Source organism: Drosophila eugracilis, unplaced genomic scaffold, assembly GCF_018153835.1.
Source record: "Drosophila eugracilis isolate 14026-0451.02 unplaced genomic scaffold, ASM1815383v1 contig_2088, whole genome shotgun sequence".
Classification (NCBI taxonomy): domain Eukaryota; kingdom Metazoa; phylum Arthropoda; class Insecta; order Diptera; family Drosophilidae; genus Drosophila; species Drosophila eugracilis.
The window spans coordinates 1,691,267-1,707,797 of NW_024572964.1; the positions used below are offsets into that span (position 1 = coordinate 1,691,267).

General features: G+C 43.7%; 4 protein-coding genes, 1 long non-coding RNA gene and 3 other non-coding genes across 17 annotated transcripts; 1 reads left to right on the forward strand and 7 right to left on the reverse strand.

The window, feature by feature from the left end:
* Nucleotides 1-465: 465 nt before the first annotated feature.
* Nucleotides 466-11,362, reverse strand: LOC108102804 (peptidyl-prolyl cis-trans isomerase G). 9 transcript variants are annotated; one of them, XM_017207980.1, is made up of 11 exons: nucleotides 11,245-11,362; nucleotides 10,864-11,173; nucleotides 10,254-10,355; nucleotides 7,502-7,864; nucleotides 7,379-7,441; nucleotides 6,166-6,310; nucleotides 4,806-4,876; nucleotides 2,965-4,750; nucleotides 1,796-1,995; nucleotides 1,459-1,671; nucleotides 466-952 (listed from the first exon to the last, which is right to left on the reverse strand). In XM_017207980.1, the coding sequence occupies exons 2-11, from the start codon at nucleotides 11,100-11,102 to the stop codon at nucleotides 787-789; spliced, it is 3,348 nt and encodes a 1,115-aa protein (XP_017063469.1). In that variant the 5' UTR covers nucleotides 11,103-11,173; nucleotides 11,245-11,362; the 3' UTR covers nucleotides 466-786. The 9 variants fall into 9 exon arrangements, 8 of the variants coding, with proteins under 8 accessions (XP_017063469.1, XP_017063472.1, XP_017063466.1 ...); XM_017207983.1 differs by adding an exon at nucleotides 8,011-8,691 and having other exon boundaries at nucleotides 1,796-4,750; XM_017207981.1 differs by lacking the exon at nucleotides 466-952 and adding an exon at nucleotides 1,103-1,368.
* Nucleotides 11,363-11,455: 93 nt separating this feature from the next.
* LOC108102805 (telomere length and silencing protein 1 homolog) lies at nucleotides 11,456-12,564 on the forward strand. Its single transcript, XM_017207984.1, has 3 exons — nucleotides 11,456-11,637; nucleotides 11,693-12,306; nucleotides 12,367-12,564. The coding sequence occupies exons 1-3, from the start codon at nucleotides 11,522-11,524 to the stop codon at nucleotides 12,516-12,518; spliced, it is 882 nt and encodes a 293-aa protein (XP_017063473.1). The 5' UTR covers nucleotides 11,456-11,521; the 3' UTR covers nucleotides 12,519-12,564.
* Nucleotides 12,546-13,261, reverse strand: LOC108102807. Its single transcript, XR_001772185.1, has 3 exons — nucleotides 13,040-13,261; nucleotides 12,807-12,849; nucleotides 12,546-12,623 (listed from the first exon to the last, which is right to left on the reverse strand). It is a non-coding gene; the product is annotated as an uncharacterized LOC108102807 (long non-coding RNA).
* On the reverse strand, nucleotides 12,683-12,779 carry LOC121529928. The gene has a single exon (XR_005993699.1). It is a non-coding gene; the product is annotated as a small nucleolar RNA Me28S-Am2634 (small nucleolar RNA).
* Nucleotides 12,909-13,007, reverse strand: LOC121529919. The gene has a single exon (XR_005993690.1). It is a non-coding gene; the product is annotated as a small nucleolar RNA Me28S-Am2634 (small nucleolar RNA).
* Nucleotides 13,140-13,237, reverse strand: LOC121529920. The gene has a single exon (XR_005993691.1). It is a non-coding gene; the product is annotated as a small nucleolar RNA Me28S-Am2634 (small nucleolar RNA).
* A 202-nt stretch (nucleotides 13,262-13,463) lies between the features above and the next one.
* LOC108102806 (60S ribosomal protein L23a) lies at nucleotides 13,464-14,959 on the reverse strand. Its single transcript, XM_017207985.1, has 3 exons — nucleotides 14,856-14,959; nucleotides 14,072-14,487; nucleotides 13,464-14,007 (listed from the first exon to the last, which is right to left on the reverse strand). The coding sequence occupies exons 1-3, from the start codon at nucleotides 14,884-14,886 to the stop codon at nucleotides 13,618-13,620; spliced, it is 837 nt and encodes a 278-aa protein (XP_017063474.1). The 5' UTR covers nucleotides 14,887-14,959; the 3' UTR covers nucleotides 13,464-13,617.
* Nucleotides 14,960-15,246: 287 nt separating this feature from the next.
* LOC108102785 (ras-related protein Rab-34) lies at nucleotides 15,247-16,429 on the reverse strand. Of its 2 annotated transcripts, XM_017207947.1 has the most exons (6): nucleotides 16,181-16,429; nucleotides 16,022-16,123; nucleotides 15,897-15,961; nucleotides 15,706-15,839; nucleotides 15,432-15,657; nucleotides 15,247-15,377 (listed from the first exon to the last, which is right to left on the reverse strand). In XM_017207947.1, the coding sequence occupies exons 1-6, from the start codon at nucleotides 16,426-16,428 to the stop codon at nucleotides 15,319-15,321; spliced, it is 834 nt and encodes a 277-aa protein (XP_017063436.1). In that variant the 5' UTR covers nucleotide 16,429; the 3' UTR covers nucleotides 15,247-15,318. The 2 variants fall into 2 exon arrangements, with proteins under 2 accessions (XP_017063436.1, XP_017063435.1); XM_017207946.1 differs by having other exon boundaries at nucleotides 15,247-15,657.
* Between the last annotated feature and the right edge of the window lie 102 nt (nucleotides 16,430-16,531).

Here is a 16,531-nt window from a genome sequence, read left to right on the forward strand (position 1 = left end):
GCTCTCGCAGTAAAAAATTAAAACAATCATGGTAAAAGTAAGTATGGGCGTTTTAAGTTTTGGTTGTCAGCTGCAAAAAACAGTAATTGTTTTAGACGTGCCGCTTGTTTTGACAAAGTTACGTTACGTATACTTGATTTCGAGCCTAAAGAATCAGTATTTTCATTACAAAGCCAAAAATGGTCCAAAAATGGAATGTCATGACACTTGAATTTTTTACACTTTTCGCAAATTATGATAATGGTACCCCTAATAAAAATGCGAAATTCGAGCAAAAATTAATTAATTTTTTAGTATTGGTCGTTAGCATCACAGCACAACAGTCGTTCTTTTGGCTGTGTGTCTTATTTCGACCAAGATAGAGCTAGAAAGCCGCAAGTGATTTTGCAAATATCTGCATCTGTCGGTTATACTTAAAGGCATTTTAAAGCCAAAGATATTATATTTTATAAATAAAAATAACTATTTTTAGAGAGGCAACAAATAATTTATTTATGTACGTATATTAAAACGGAGCTTAGAACTAGCAAATAATCGAGCAAAGGCTTACCGTACAAGTATTATTGGCTTAATATCGGGGCTACAATATAATTTCGCTAGTAAATTCATGGGCAGGTGACTAACTTAGGGATACGAAATGCAGTGTAAAACAAGTTAAATGCGTATAACAACTATCTTAGGGGCAAGTTGTGACTAGTGTTAGTGACTAGGATGAGAGTGATCGAGTGATCGAGACATCTCGCCTCAGGACTCGCCGCACATCTTGCGCAGCGACTCGGTTAACACTCAGAAGGCGACCATAGATGGACTTCGGCTGTTGCGCAGGGGCGTGAGAAGCGGCGTGGCAGGACTGCTGGCGCGGCTGAAGCAACTGGAACAGCAACTTGAGGCCTCCTCGGCCTCGCCCTCAGCGTTGGCTTTGTGGTGATACGGAATTGGTCGCTTCCGAGCACTGTAAGTAAAATGAATGTATTAGTAAACGATTTTTGCATTTCGCTAAATGACCGAAAATTAAATGAATACAACTTACCAAACTGAAAATTGTAATGAACTCAAGAAACTTTGGCTAAAAATAAAACAAAGGAAATCCTAAAAAATCATCTAATCGGTAGTTTACAAAATTTATTTGAGGTTTGGCTAAAAAACCATAAAAATTACGTCACATAAGTGGATAGCTACATAAGTAAGTTCAAGAAAGTGATGGATAACTAAAAGTGAAATTAAAAGTAGTTCCTGAGCCAGCTGAAAAAAATGAATAAGATAAAATCAGGAGTTACGTGTATAAAAAGAGTGAAAAATCAATGTAACTCAAGCGGATAATGGATAAGAGCAGCCAACTAGCGCCTTGTGCTGCGCGGCGATCGACGGCTACGGAATTAAAGAAATAAAATATAAAACAAGGAGTTAAGTTATAAAAAATAAATTAACCAAGGCAGAGAAGGAATCCCGTCTAGCTACCTCGTTATGCGACGTCGGTCCAGAAAGCTCGGAGAGCCGCGACGTCTTGGGATCGATGGTGACCGAGAGCCGGACTGTGACGATCCGGAGCCGCTGTCGGAGGAGGAGCTGCCCGAGCTGCTGTGTGAGGAGCAACTGGAGCGGGAAGAGTGCGACCCGGAGCGAGATCTGGAACTGCGCGATCCACTTCGACTACTGGATGAGCTATACCGCCTAAGAAGAGAGTTGAAATCACGAATTATTATAAGAACTTTTTTAAATCCAATTATTTATACGGTTTTATATTTTCTACGCTTTAACAGTAAAGATAATAATAAGCTTTCCTAATTATACTTACGATCTCGAGCGGCTGCTGGAGTGATGACGATGACGGCTTCCGCTAGTGCGTCGCTTGCTGCGACTCCGGCTCCGACGCTCACGACTCCGGCTCCTTCGAGCCGCACTCTCCGCCGCTGCAGCCGCCGCCACAGTGGCCGTAGAAACCTTGGAGACAATAGCATCCACCAGCGAGCTATCCGCAAGCGCTGCGACTAGGGGCTGTGGATCGTGAATTTTGAAGGGTTTTATAACGATTTTCGGTTTCTGTTGGTGTTGATGGTGATGATGATGGTAGCTAATACTATTGGCAGCCACGGCCGCAGCCGCTGCCGCCGCATTGAAGCTAATGGTACCGCCGCCACCCCGAACATGTGGTGGATGACCCAACAGCGGAGCACCTTGCCCACCCACGCCCACACCCGCTCCCGTCAGGGACAGAAGCCCCGGATGCCGGGGTCCGTGTCCGAAGAGAGCCGAGTTATAGACTAAGCCACGGGCCAGATGGTGCTGCTGTTGTTGCAAGTTGTGCTGGTGGTTCTTGCAGATGTTGTAGTGGGTGGCAGTTAGCAGGGGACCATGATTCAGTCGGTTGGTGGTGCGGTTGTATGTGCCTGGCGTGCCCGCCAGGAAGGGCAGCATGCCCGGGTTGTTGCCACCATTCCCGCTGCTATTACTATTGTTAGGATTCGAATGAGGTATTCCGCCACCACCACATGCATGAGGGTTGTTAGTACTATGTCTACTGTTAGGGTTATTGTTCAACGTGCGATTGTGGAATACGCGCTTTCCCGGAGGATGCTGCGGATGTTGCTGCTGCTGCTGCGTTTGGTGATGCAGGTGCTGTGGAGGTGGCCTGTGATGCATGTGGATCTTGTGAACCACTGTCGGACTCTTGGCCTCGCCATTCGCCGCCACGTGGGACGTCTTGCAAATGGGCGGTGTGCTGGTGTCCCTTTTCTTGAGCGGCTCCTCCACAGACACGGACAGCTCCTGATCCGAATCCCGTAACTGCGCCTTCTCCTTGCGCTGATCCAGCGGTAAGATCACCGCCAAGGGAGGCGGCGGCGTAGTTGTCAGCGTTAGCGGGGTCGTTGTCAGTGGGTTAATCAAAGCAGTCACATTGTTAGCAACAAGGAATTCGTTTAGCGAGTTACGTTTAGTAGCCGTCAGCAGTTCGCTGCCACTTACTTCGCTGCCCTCTTTGGCCGGGTCCTTTTCCATAATCCTGATCTTCTGCTTTGCCTTGGCCGCAATCCCGGACTTTAGCTGCTCTAACATTCTAAGTTCCTGCTGTTCTTCGCGCTCACGTCTGCTCTGCTGAAATTCCTCCAAGGCAGTACCGTCTACTCCTGTTTCGGTATCGCTGGCATCGTCGCTTTGTGCCCTTAAACGCACCACTGGTGCAGGCTTTGTCGCGGGTGCTTCCCTAGCCTTTGACGGACGCTTCTTATCCTGGAGGATGTCCTGGTAGCGTTCCGGATGCCGTTCTGCAGGCGAGTAGCGCAACTCTGAAGAACTTGACCGAGAACGACGCCTCGTCGACTTCGGACTTGATTCCACTACCTTGCTCTTTAACTTGGACAAGTGCGGGGAACTTGAACGCTCACGTTTTACACTTCTACGGCGCTCTTTCTTGGGACTAACCTCCTTCTTCACATCTTTCTGTTCTGGCGTCCTACTCTTCTTTTTTTGCTTTTTGGGAGTGGGCTTAGGTGATGGCGTTCGGGAAGCGGACGAGCTACTACTGGAGCTGTCGGAGTCCGAGCTAGAGCTGGAAGCCGCCCTCTGACGCTTAGTCTTCTCTAGCGCCACCATAACCGACTTTGTGCCCAATATATCGTTGACGGTGTCCTCGGCTGCTTTAAAGGGATTGAACGCTGGTGTCGGTAGCAACTTTTTGGGCGGCGCCTCTGGGGAATGAGCCGGCGATTTTGATTGGGTGTTTAGGCTTATCTTAGCGTCATCAGTTTTTTTCCTGATCGTATTAGATAGAGACCGCTGACGGCGATCGTCTCTTTTATTAGGACTGCAGCCTTTGGGCGAATTTGCAGGCCTGGACTCATTGGCAGTACGTTCCCTAGATCGCTGCCTCTCTTTGGGTCGTTTTCTGTCCTTAGATCGTGGTCTTTCTTTGGATCTTTGCCTTTCTTTTAATCCTTGATTCTCCTTTGATCTATGTCTCTCTTTGGATCGTTGTCTTTCCCTTGATCGTAGCCTATCCTTTGATCGTTGTTTCTCCTTAGAACGTTGCCTCTCCTTTGATCTATGTCTTTCCTTGGATCGTTGCCTCTCCTTTGGCCGTTCCTTCTCCATGGAGCGTTGTCTTTCCTTGGACCGTTGCCTCTCCTTGGATCGTCGCGTCTCGTTGTATCGCAGCTTTTCCTTTAATCTGTCCTTGGATCTATCCCGCCTTTTATCGACAGATTGTTTCACATCCCTGGATCTGGGACTTTCCTTAGATCGTTGATTATCCTTGGACTTGGACCGCTGTCTGTCCTTCGATCGGTGTCCTTCCTTAGATTTTTGCCTTTCCTTGGATTTGGACCTCTGTCTTTCCTTGGATCGTTGTCTATCTTTAGATTTTTGTCTTTCCTTTGACTTGGAGAGCTGTCTCTCTTTGGATCGCTGTTTTTCCTTTGAACGATTTCTTTCTTTAGAACGCAGTCTTTCTCTTGATCTGTGCCTATCCTTGGATCGCTGCCTATCCTTTGAGCGTTCCAGCTGCCTGTCTTTTGAGCGTTCTCTTTGCCTTTCCGGCTCCTTACGTGGTGGGGTAACGGCCGACCGTTCCCTTCCCTTGTGATATCTACTGTCGAGTGAGGATTCTTGTGGTCGGGCTTTCGAGTCCTTTCGACGCTCGCGAGACCGGCTGCGTTTAGCATTGTCGTCCTGATGCAAAACCTTTTCACCGGACTCATTGGATCCTTTTACCAGACGGGAGTTATCCGATTTATCCTCCTTAAGCGATGGAGAGCTAAAGAAATAATATTACATTTTTGGTTTAAGAATTATCAGAAGAGTGAACTTACACTGACCGCTCTGAATCCGTGGAGTTGGCACGGGCGCGTGTCTTCTTTTTCAGCTTCTTGTCTCGTTTTTTCTGCATAATAAAAGAGTGTGGAGTATTAGCGGACTGACTTAAATGCTAGGTGCTCTTGCTAAGAGTCTAACTGTTAGCAGTAATGTCAAACATAGTTCATTCTTTATGGCATGATAGACATATGAAGTTTGAGTTTGGTGCTTAAAATTTTGCAGCATTTGACTTTCGCAAGCATTCTCTCTAGGACTGGAAACTGTTTTTTTTGTTTTTTTTTTTTACAAGTTTTTATCGGCTTCGGACACTTTGCACTAGTTATCTTATGGTTGTTTATTAGTAGCTTAAAGAAAACAGTCAAATGAAAGTACTTACAAAACTACAAGAGAGCCATTGAAAGCTATCCTATATCAATGAAGCGCCAAGGGTTTTTATAAACAAAATATAAATTTCTTTTTGTTTCTTGAATTTACTTAAATTACTTGGGTTGATTTTGTTGGAAAAACAATCTACGTGTAACTGAAAACAGCTTTAAATAATTTAAAAAAAAATTTGGAAACCAAAACAGATTAAGAGGCCATCCCCAGTAATCTGAAACATTCTGGGAAGGAGCAGCAGATGTGGACAGCCCCTTAAAAAATGAATTTCTTCTAAGCTTCTATACAAAATAAATAAAAGTAAATAATTCAGAGATAAATCATAAGGTTATACTAGAATGCGTTTGAAGCCTCTTTACCTTTTACAATATTTGTGGGTGATTTTTCTGGCAATTTATTTGTTTACTAATAAAGTTGTATGCTTTAGTATTTATAAGGTAGAGAACGTTTTATATGCAGGATTATAGATCAGTACTTGGTTATTTTGTCAATCGTTATTTTGAATGTTTCATTTGGTGGAAAAAGAAGTAAATAAGCAAGAGAAGAAATGGCGTATGTTTAATATTTGGTGAACAATTGAAACAACGAAACGAAAAGTCAAACGAGTTATCATCATATACAGGTAATAATATTTATGTAAATATATAGAGAGGCAGTACTTCCATTCGAATTTTTTGGTCAGACGTATTAATTAGTTGGTTGTTAGTCAAAGGATGAGTCGTACAATAAAGGAATAGAAATATGCATATGTTACAATATTTGCGGGTGTGTGTGTCTTGGAGAGAGAGCGTCAGAGCTGGACTCTTTATTCAAGAGTTTGGTTTATACGATCTCATACAAGGTTAATAAGCATATCTTGGAGCCGTTGACCAATGAGATATGCACACCATCTCCAGTTATTGGCTTTCTCTCCTCGCACCATTCTCCACGTATCGATAGCTTTAATTCAACATTCTCGGGGTCCTAGCCCTTGCATACCTTGTCCTTCTTGGCCTTTTTTCTGGCACTCTTCGTCTCGCGCCGATCTTCATCGCTGCTATCATTCTCATCATCACTATCCTTGTGGCTATCCTGTCCACTCTCGCTGTGTTTGCGCTTACGCGACTTTTTCTTCTTCGACTTACTGCAAATAGAAGGTTAGACCCCATTAAGAATTGGTTGATCCATAAATAGACTTATTTGTCAGCTTTTTAAGTGTTTTAGGTGCTTGCTACGACACACAGATTGGACAAGGCTCTGTCGGTAGCCCTAGAGCTCCAAAATACTGGTTAGCAGCAATATATAAATAGGTTTACTTGTGGTTCAGTGCTTTACCTTCATCGAAAACTGCGCAAATTGCTTTGTCTTAACATTATAGAAGGTAATTATAACAATAGAAAGAAAGATGAGAAAGTAATTCGCTTTTAATTTTTGCAACACACAGAGATACCTCTTAACTTTATCGTTTATTGTATTGTTTTAGTTTCTAGTTGTTCTTTACTTTTGTTGTGTTTTGTATTTTAGTTGGCAATGCAGTTTCTATGTTTTTTATAGATTGTAGAATCGAATCATTACTTACCGCCAGAGTTGGGGGAAATGTGAATGGGCGAGTTGTGAGGAAAATAGCTGTGATCAGTTATGGTTAGTTTAGGTTTGGTTGGGTTGGGTTGGGATTGGGTTTCGAGTTTGTGTGTATAATGTGTTGGCTAGTGGAGAACCCATACGTACTTAGATCCCTGATCACTCTACTCACTCTCGCTGCACACGGATTTAAATAAAAGATTGTCTTGGCAAGTGTTAGGATATCGAAAGTATATATTGCAGAAAGGCATTTGAAACATTTCACTTGATTGGATTGGTTCTTATAGATTGTAGGATAGTGTTAGCTCGGTTAAAACTAAGTGTGAGTCATTTGTACGTGGCTTTTCGCTTCTTTTTACTTTCTTTCTCATATGAGTCCCTTTTGTGGTTTCAAATGCAATGTAAAAGAAGGAGTAGAGACGAAAAACAAAATGTATTAAGCAGTTGATTGATAGTTACATAGTATCATTGGTTTTTCGCGCTCTAAGCGCACGTGTTTACAATTTACTATGTACGATAAGAAACAAAACGAAAATCGTGACTGTAGAGTCCAAACAAAGAGCAAAAGAAACAAACACAGAGCTACGGTTGTCGAGGGGTCGAAGTTTTATATTCCGGCCAGGGCTCTTACCTCTCTTTCTTGTGCTTCTTCGACTTTTTCTTCTTATCCTTCTTGCGCTCAGGACTGGCCGAACTGGAAACGAAAACATACAAGTTAGTACAATATTTTCGGTAAAAGTTCTCATCTATTCACCTTTCTCTGGCGCGCTTCTTTCGCTTCTTCTTGTCCGACTTAGAGACGTGGTCGCGCTCATCACCACTGGCAGCCGCATCGCCTCCATCGCGTTCCCGTTCGCGAGAAGGAGTGCGTACGAGGGCATACCGCTTCCCAGTCTCCTTGTCCTTGCCCGCAGCGGCAGCTGCCGCCGCTGCCAGGCTTTCGCGCTGGGCGTCCAGTTCCTTTTGCAAAGCCACGCTTTTGGCCAGGTCCTCCTTCGCCTTGCGATCGCTATCGAAACTGCTGCCTTCCACGAAGTACTCGGATATGTTGAAGGCCTCGCGCAGCTTGGCGTTCTTCTGCTGCTGAGCCTCAGCTATTTGATGGGTGTCACGAGCACTGTAAGCATAAAACACACGAAATTATTATCAATGGTGTAATTAAATTTTTTCTAAAATAAGTTATGTTTGCCAATGTCTTAGTGAATTTTGGCTGCAATTAAATATTAATTCCATAATTCGTTTTAAACTTTAACGGTTGGCTACCTTCGTGCCACTGCACTGCCGGCTCCCAGCAGTGTCTCCAGCAAGCTGCTCGAGGAATACTTGAGCAGCTCGAGCAGAACGCTGCCGTCGATATTTATTTTTGCTTGTGACGCAGGCAGCTCCTTCTGGATGAAGGGCTCAGCTGTTCGATGGCCCGGCTCAGGTGCCGGCTCGGGCTCTTTGTGTTGGCACGCGCAGGCGCAATCCTGGTGCGACCTTTTGGAGACTGCTGGCCGCCTGGTCTTGTTGGCGCCGCTTGCCAACGCCGGCCGCAAGGGCTTGAACTTCCTGGCCACCGCTGCATAGTTCCACGTGTGGGCGGTCAAACGGAAGCTCTCGTATTTGGCCAGGTATTCCCGGTTGTCGTGTTGGAAATACGGTGCCTTACTCTTCCTGCCCCCGTTTGCAGAGGCAACCGGAGCGGAGCTAAGGTTCTCCCCAGTTTGGTGGCGTGGACTGGTCGAGTTGCTACCGGTGCTGGTAGTGATATTGATGGTGGTGCTCTTTTTGGTGGGGGTGGTGATTGCGTGACCTGCGCGTTTTCGTCGCTTGCGGCGTTTCTTCGGTTTCACTACCTGCACTAGGGTGGCTGCCATCGTTGTTGTGGTCGTTGATGCAGTGGCCACCGAAGCAGTCGTTGTGCTCCCCACAGCCGCAGAAGCCGTGGATGTTGTGGCGTTACTATATATATCAGAGGAGAGCATGCTGTCTTAGACTGACAGATTTTTTTTTCGAGTTATAAATTTTTTTTTTCTTTTCTAATTTTTTTGATTCTATAAATGTGGAAGACCGTGGATTTACATTTTTCTTTAAATCTTTTATTTTTATGTTTATTTCGCGGTTTTATTCATGAGTTTTTATTTTATTTAAAAAATATATATTTTCACTTTATGTTCACATCATGTTTTCCAAAGATAGGCGATTTCTTTAATAAATATAAGCTTTTTGGTTTTATTTTAATTTCGCGATTTTATATGTTTTAAAATGTGTTACGCGTTGAAGAGTAAATTTATAAATCCATGTTATTGGAAGACATTGGATTTTAATATTTATGCTTTATATAAATACAAAAATATTTGTTATTTGGTTAATTTTATATTCATCGGTTACGATTGGAAGACGATGGATTAGCATATACTTAGTTTCACTTTGGGCTACATTACGTAAGGCCCGTAACGCGTTAAATAATATTGTGTATCCTTATGGAAGACGTTGGATAATTTTTAGGAGACAATGGATTAGAATTTGTATAATTATTGAAATTACTCCGTTTACTGCAACTTCGCGCACTTGCCTGTATCACCTCGCGACTTAGACTAATTAATTACTGACTATGTTTGGAAGACTTATTTAGTGATTTGTTGCATTCGTTCGGCTTAGGTATCAAGTGTTGCCTCGGTCGGCCATGATACCATTTCAATAGGGCCCCACTCTTAGCACTTGCAACAACCACTAGAATAGTAGACACAACGACGACGACATGAGCGCTTAATCCACCGCTTGACAGCGGGTTGCAATGCTGATTTAGGGGTGGACCAAGGGATGCCAACCACCACCATCACCACCGGCACTGGAGTTCCCTTAAGCGGGTGAATTTTCTTTGACACTCCTCCTCTGGCACACTTGAAGGGCTGCCTGGTTGCCGAGCACTCCCTCCCGATCATTGGGAAACGCGTTTTATTTTTGTTTCATTTTTGATTAGTCGGCGTATAGTTGCATTTCCTGCCTGGCTTCTGAAAGGGCGGTTATTGATTTTTCCAGCGATTTTCCAACGCTTATCGGGCTCTTTTTTCCGGGTCCCCTACGGCGACTCCTATGCGCCAAATTCATCGCCTGCTTTTCCCTGTCCTTGCCAAGGACACTGGGTCGGTCGTTTTAACAGGCTTTAATTGCTTATAATTTAAATGTACATATATCTAAGTGCTACGCGGCGATTCCTGAGCGTGTTGGCCAACTTGCTGTGGCTTTGGAAGACTTGAAGTGACTGAAAGCTGAGCGCATCCCGGAAAATCTTCGCAGCAGCATTTTCTCTACCACTCGTCGATTGTGATTGGCCCCCTGTTAAAGGGGGTGGTGAACTGGGAGCTGCGGCGGCGCATGTCTCCTCTTGTATGTAGTTTACAGCTGTCGTGAGATGGCCGAGATTTTACCAGGCCGTCGTTTTGTTTAACCGTTTATTGATTTGTCAACTGGGCGCACGTTTTATTTTAAATTACATAAGATATAAAAGGCGTGCTACTTACGCTACGCGTCCAAATTCATCCTTAGTCAGATCTGTTTTTCCCTGTCCCATCAATTTCTGGCGGAAGGAGTCCACATGCGTCTTTATTTCCTCCGGTGTGCGTCTGTGAACGTAGAGTTTAGACGGATAAGTATATTCAGGGGATAATACTTTAAAGGTCCTAAATATACCTTTTAGACTATCTTAACTAATTGTATCACGTTTAAATGGGGAGTTTGCACTAAAATTTTATAGGCTGCAAGTTAAACTACTAGTGCTTGGATTTTTGTCCGCTTGCCCGGACATGCGGATGTCTTCCACTCAAAATAATCTCTACAACTGAAATGCATTTTTTCACCACCAACCAAGTCCAGGCCACCGGAAGAGTGCTCACATGTGACGCATCGAGGGGGTGGAGACCGCCCTGCCCGCTTAAGGGTGGCTAGCAACCGGGCTGGGGGTTGTTCAATGCTCATTTCGGCGCGTGTGCGTTAGCTCTCTTGCAGGAAAGAGTAACTACCAGGCGCCAATGTAAACATAAACAGAGGAGAAAGCAACAGACCCAAACCGGCGTTATATAACTGGGGATTGGCATTACATACGCCATGTAATTGCGAATATTCCCTGCTTACCCCTGTTGCTCAAGAATCTCCTCAAACTCCAGGCACTTGACTTCGATCTTGCGCTTGCGGTCGTGGTCAAGGATCTCCTTGTTAGGGGGCCTATTCAACTGGGCATCCAGCTTCTTGGTGTCATCCTCGGCGCGGTAGTCCTTGTCCTTCTTCCCGGGACGCACACATGCCCAGTTCCGTTGCACATGGCCGTTAGTGCCGGAGCCACGAGGCGTGGTTAGTCCAATGCCGTTGTACATACTGATCGATGTCCTGTGAGCCGCTCTATAACATCAACAATTCTTGGCGGACACTGGGTGCTCCGCGAGCGCTACAATTTTACACAGGGAAAATCGATTATGTTCCAAAGATACTTTCTTCCAGGTTGCTTGGTTTATATACCTGTACAGAACCAATAGTACTGTAATCCAAGCGCTGGGTCCTTATTATGATGCTATGCCTACTTTTATTAAAATTTTATGCCAAAATATGGGAAAATATGCACAAGAATGCCGCCGCTGTTAGAGATGGTAGATAACTAGACTTTGACGGACCAGAAAACACAGCTGGTGGTATTTTGTAGACTCCCTAAAACGGTAACACTCTATTTTGCAAACGTAAACAAATTTAAGCATTAATAATAAGTCACTAAATTTTAATCTTAAAACAAGCCATAAAAATGAGCGATGCGGAGGAAACAAAATCAAAAGAAACCACTAAGGTTTTCTTCAAGAAATCCGGCAGAAAAAACTTAAGACAACGAAAGAACTCTGACGATGAAGAGAAGGAGGAACAGTATGTAATTAATATCATAAAAGTTCAGAAAATCAAAATATATTTTTCTATTCAGACTAACCCTAGATGAGATCAAGGAGCGCCAGCGTCTAAGACAGCGACCCAATGGAGTCAGTTTAGTAGGACTAGCACTGGGCAAGAAGATCGCTCCCGAAGAAGAGCTGGCCATCAAGGATCCTTTTAATGTGAAGACTGGTGGCTTGGTCAATATGCAGCAGTTAAAATCTGGCAAGATGAAAGAGGTAGACGACGCCTACGACGTTGGCATTGGCACACAGTTTTCGGCAGAAACAAACAAGCGTGATGAAGACGAGGAGATGATGAAGTATATTGAGCAGGAGCTGCAAAAACGTAAGGGAGGAGGCACAGAAGCTCCAGCCGAGGACGATGGGGATGTGAACAAATACTTGACGCCCGAGGATGCTGCTTTGTACGCTCTGCCCGACCATCTGAGACAGTCCTCATCGCACAGATCCGAAGAGATGTTGTCCAATCAGATGCTGAATGGTATTCCTGAAGTTGACCTAGGCATTTCGGCTAAAATCCGCAACATAGAGGCCACTGAAGAGGCAAAGCAGAAGCTGCTACAGGATGCCAAGAACAAAAAAGACGGTCCCTCACAGTTTGTTCCTACCAATATGGCTGTGAACTTCATGCAGCACAATCGATGTAAGTTAACAAAACTCGATCATCCATAAATATGAATATCACTTTTTTTTTTATTTCCAGTTAACATCGAGGAAAACAGCGATCAAAGGAGGCGTAAAAGAGAGGAAAAAGATGGCAAGTCGGCTCACCATCAGACGAATCCCAATGGAGTCAAGAGAGCTACGGATGACTACCATTATGATAAATTTAGGAAACAATTTCGACGATATTAAAGGAGCGAGCAATAAAAAATGCAATGGTTTTAAGTGCAAAAATTTCTTTAAATGTTTTATTCTGTTTAAAATATATTAAAAGGAATCGTAATATCGTCTGGTAATCTGAAATATAAAAACAAACGACATTAGTTGCGCTTAAAAGTAATATATAAAACATTTATAGGACTATCATCAGTGGGAGACAAAATTAATTTCAAAGCAACGCATGACTGAAGCTCAATGAGATTCCTACTCAAAATATCATCAGGACAAAATACATTCCAAATTACTAAAAAATATACACACCTTGTAAGAAATTAACCAAGAGTCTAAATATTCCTTGGGACAACTGAAATAAAATACAGATCTCATTAGTTGGGAATGTTATAACAATTCTTCGCTTTAAATATAGTTATAATCAGTAAGAGATTAAAAATTATTTCAAAGCAACGCATGACTGAAGCTCAATGAGATTCCTACTCGAAATATCATCAGAAAAACTACATTTTAAATTACGGATTACTAAATAGCATACACACCTTATAAGAAGTTAGCCAAGGATCCAGATACTCTTTGGAGCGACTGAAATAAAAAAAGAGCTTATTAGCTAGGAATTTAAAATATTGATCTCCTTTTTATAGAGGTTTCATCAGTTAGAGATTAAAATTAATTTCAAAGCTACGCATGACTGAAGCTCAATGAGATTCCTACTCGAAATATCATCAGATTATTTAATTGACAGCATTAATAAATTGCAAGTATAATCACCTTTTCTATCAGTGAGATTTATTCTTCTTTACTGGTAAGATAGCCTGCGATGAAAGAAAACGTTAAAACATGAAAGAGAAATGGCTAACATAAAACTTACCTTGGTTAATATGTCTTTCTCAAGTATATTAAATTGTCTGAAAGAAAGAAAACGCTAAAAAAAACATTAAGCCCACCCAAATTTAAAATCCACACTTAGTTTTTGAGTTGTTTTATTATACCCAGACAACTTTGAAACGTTCATCCTCGCTCTACCGTATCAGCTTAGCAATATTTTGTTTATAGAAGACTCTACATGTAAGATGTAGAACGCGATGCCCATTCCACACGTTACCGCAGATTGCACCGCTTATATGATGCCGATCTTGTTGGCAATGTCCAGAGCATCGTAGTCGCGCGCCAGGCGCACATAGGCCTTCTTCTGACCATCGGGGCGAATCAGCACGTTGACCTTGGCCACTTTGATGTCGTAGAGCTTACGCACGGCGGCACGCACGTGGTTCTTGTTGGCGCGCAGGTGTGTGAGGAAGACCAGGGTGTTGTTGTCCTCAATCTTCTTCATTGCTGCTTCGGTGGTCAGTGGATACTTAATGATGTTGTAGGCATCCATGCGGTTCCTGGTGGGCACCGACTTCCTGGGGTACTTGGGGTTCCTGGGCAGCTTCAGGGTTGTGGGCCGACGGAAGTGCACATTAGTGCGGATCTTACGGGCGCGGGTGCCGAAGGCGCCCTTGACGATCTGTTCGAAAAGAAAGGGGACAATGTGTTAATTTAGAAATTTTAGAGGTTAGCCTATTATATACCTTCTTCTGGACCTTCTTGGCGTTCAGCAAAGCCACAGCCTTAGCCTTGGCAGTGCCCTTAGCGGGCTTGGTGCCGGGCTTCACAGCCTTCTTGGCCTTGGCGGCAGCACGAGCCTTCGCGGAAAGCTTAGCCAGCACGGACTGGGGCTTCTTGCCAGCGAGGATCTTCTTCTTGGCATCCTTGCCCTTGGCCTTGGTTGCCACCGTCTTCTTCACGGCAGCGGGCTTCTTGGCAGCAGCACCAGCGGCAGCTGGCTTCTTCGCGGCGGCGGCAGCGGGCTTCTTGGCCGCTGGAGCAGCAGCCTTCTTGGGCGCAGCAGCAGCTGGTTTGGCGGCAGCCGGAGCAGCCTCCTTCTTGCCAGCAGCTGGAGCCGCAGCAGTCTTCTTCTGCTCTGGCTTCTTGTCGCCAGGCTTGGCTGTAAACAGATGAGCACGGAATCCGCATTAGTAAACATGTTTCGCCCACAAAGTTAGGTTAGGCCTGATCGATCAGCAAGGCGGCAATAAGACGCTCGTTAACTTAAATAAATCCGATATAATCACTTTGGCTTTGAAATTGACACTCTTTCAGTTTACTTGGGCCCTTTCAACACACACTTTAGCATTCACACGCAGAAACACCGCACGTGGCCGAAACTACAGGTCAACTGTTTAATGAGATTTTTGCCTTAAAATCACGGTTTTATGAGTATTTTTGATTTCCCGCTTGTGGTCTGTGCTTTCGCCTTGCATTTGCTGATCAATTCACGAAATTTTGTCTTATTTTTGTATGAAAAATCCTTACCGGATTTCTCGGTTGGCTTTTTGGGTGGCATTTCTACGAGAAAAAGAAATGAAAAGGAAAACTGAGGGGCAGTTGTCAAAAAGCGGAAGCCAAATTTGACAGCCGCGTGGCCAGATCGGCGATATTTCGCGCCTAACAGCGCGCTCTTTTTACACTTTACAGCACTTTTCAATTACTTAACAGTGGTGGAGGTGTTGTTATCTATACAATGTGAGCGCTCAACACAGCTGATTAAATGTACGGCAACACTGTTACTTGTTAATAAAATAACGTTAATATATAAATTCAAGTTTAAATTGAATGCAAAAGGGCCTTTATAGTGTAGTCGATTAAAGACGATTATCGATAGATATGAAAAGTTTAAAAACTAGAAAAGTATTTGAAATTTGTTTATATATTTCTTTATTAGGTAATTTTAACGACCTAACTTTAACTTAAAATATAAATTAGTAGTATATGGAAGCTAGCAAGCACAACCGATTTTCCCAGGCGAAAAGCGATTGCTAAAAAAGCTACGTAAATCTGAAATAAAGATTTTAAAGCTGAAGCTATATAAATAGTTATAAAACTTCCCACCAAAAGTTTGCGATTTAACGGAGGCTTGAGTTGCTTGTTCCTGTGGTTGATTCTTAGTTGCCTTTATTTCCTGCTTTACAGCTTCTTCAAATGCTAAGCCGGCTATCCTTTGAAAGAGTTCCGTTACTTTGAAACCAGACCGCGCTGAGACGGACCAATACTCCGCCTGAAGCTCGGCAGCTGCCACTCCGGCCAATCGTTCCATTCGTACGAAATCCTCCTTTGTCTAAAAATAATAATTAGTTTTCGATTTTTGATGGAAAAATAAATGTACCAAAAGATCTGCTTTTGTGCCCACTAAAAAAATCAAGGGTCTCTTGCTGGTATTGTAGTTCAGTGCGCTATTGAGCCACTTCTTAGCCGATTCCAGGGAATCCCTTTTCGACATGTCATAGGTAACCACTATCACTATATGATAAAGTCCATTAAATTAAAGTGTTCATTTTGTATACTTTCCGTACTTACCACTTGCATTGCGATAATAAGCACCTGCTATGCATTTAAATCTCTCCTGACCAGCCGTGTCCCACCTGAAATGAAATCATATTTCCAATCCAAGCGTATACTATGTCTTAGGGAGTTGAACTCACATTTCTAGATTGTAGTTGTGACCCAGGATGCTGAAGTTCTCCAGCTCAAAATCCACGCCAATGGTGGCTTTGTAATTTGATTGGAATTTGTCGTAGCAAAACCTGAGGATAATGGGTAATTTAATTCATTAAATTAAATTGAAATTTTCTTTTACTCACCGGTTGACGATGGCAGTCTTGCCAACGGCGCAATCGCCCACAAAGATGACCTTGCATGGTCGGAATTTGGGCTTACGCGGCGACTCCAGATGATAGCGAACCTGCGAGGCAAAGTCCCGTTCCCTGCTCAACGGAGTTTGGGCTGGACTGTAGGCCTGGGGCAGGTTCCTCAGGTGGGTGCGAGGATCGTGCATGACCACCGTGGGCGGATTCGGCAATAGCAGGTTCTGCCGCAGTCGATGAGGCATGGCGAACGTCTATATTTCAACTAAATGAGCAGTAAAAACTGGGAAAGCCAGCCACGTCGTCATCGCCTGTGCCGCAAACCACAAACTATGTCGGCGACGTCGG

Excerpts from the sequence above, each read along its gene's own strand:
- LOC108102804 (XM_017207983.1), bottom strand. The coding sequence starts at position 11,102 with ATGTACAACGGCATTGGACTAACCACGCCTCGTGGCTCCGGCACTAAC. Across the intron at positions 8,692-10,253 it reads GATGAATTTGGACGCGTAGC|TAACGCCACAACATCCACGG; the intron begins GTAAGTAGCACG and ends TGATATATATAG. Across the intron at positions 1,672-1,795 it reads TCCAGCAGCCGCTCGAGATC|GCGGTATAGCTCATCCAGTA; the intron begins GTAAGTATAATT and ends CTCTCTTCTTAG.
- LOC108102805 (XM_017207984.1), top strand. The coding sequence starts at position 11,522 with ATGAGCGATGCGGAGGAAACAAAATCAAAAGAAACCACTAAGGTTTTC. Across the intron at positions 11,638-11,692 it reads GATGAAGAGAAGGAGGAACA|ACTAACCCTAGATGAGATCA; the intron begins GTATGTAATTAA and ends TTTTCTATTCAG. Across the intron at positions 12,307-12,366 it reads CTTCATGCAGCACAATCGAT|TTAACATCGAGGAAAACAGC; the intron begins GTAAGTTAACAA and ends TTTTATTTCCAG.
- LOC108102806 (XM_017207985.1), bottom strand. The coding sequence starts at position 14,886 with ATGCCACCCAAAAAGCCAACCGAGAAATCCG. Across the intron at positions 14,488-14,855 it reads AAAGCCAACCGAGAAATCCG|CCAAGCCTGGCGACAAGAAG; the intron begins GTAAGGATTTTT and ends ATCTGTTTACAG. Across the intron at positions 14,008-14,071 it reads CCAAGAAGGTCCAGAAGAAG|ATCGTCAAGGGCGCCTTCGG; the intron begins GTATATAATAGG and ends CTTTTCGAACAG.
- LOC108102785 (XM_017207946.1), bottom strand. The coding sequence starts at position 16,428 with ATGCCTCATCGACTGCGGCAGAACCTGCTATTGCCGAATCCGCCCACG. Across the intron at positions 15,962-16,021 it reads CACAACTACAATCTAGAAAT|GTGGGACACGGCTGGTCAGG; the intron begins GTGAGTTCAACT and ends ATTTCATTTCAG. Across the intron at positions 15,658-15,705 it reads GCACAAAAGCAGATCTTTTG|ACAAAGGAGGATTTCGTACG; the intron begins GTACATTTATTT and ends TATTATTTTTAG.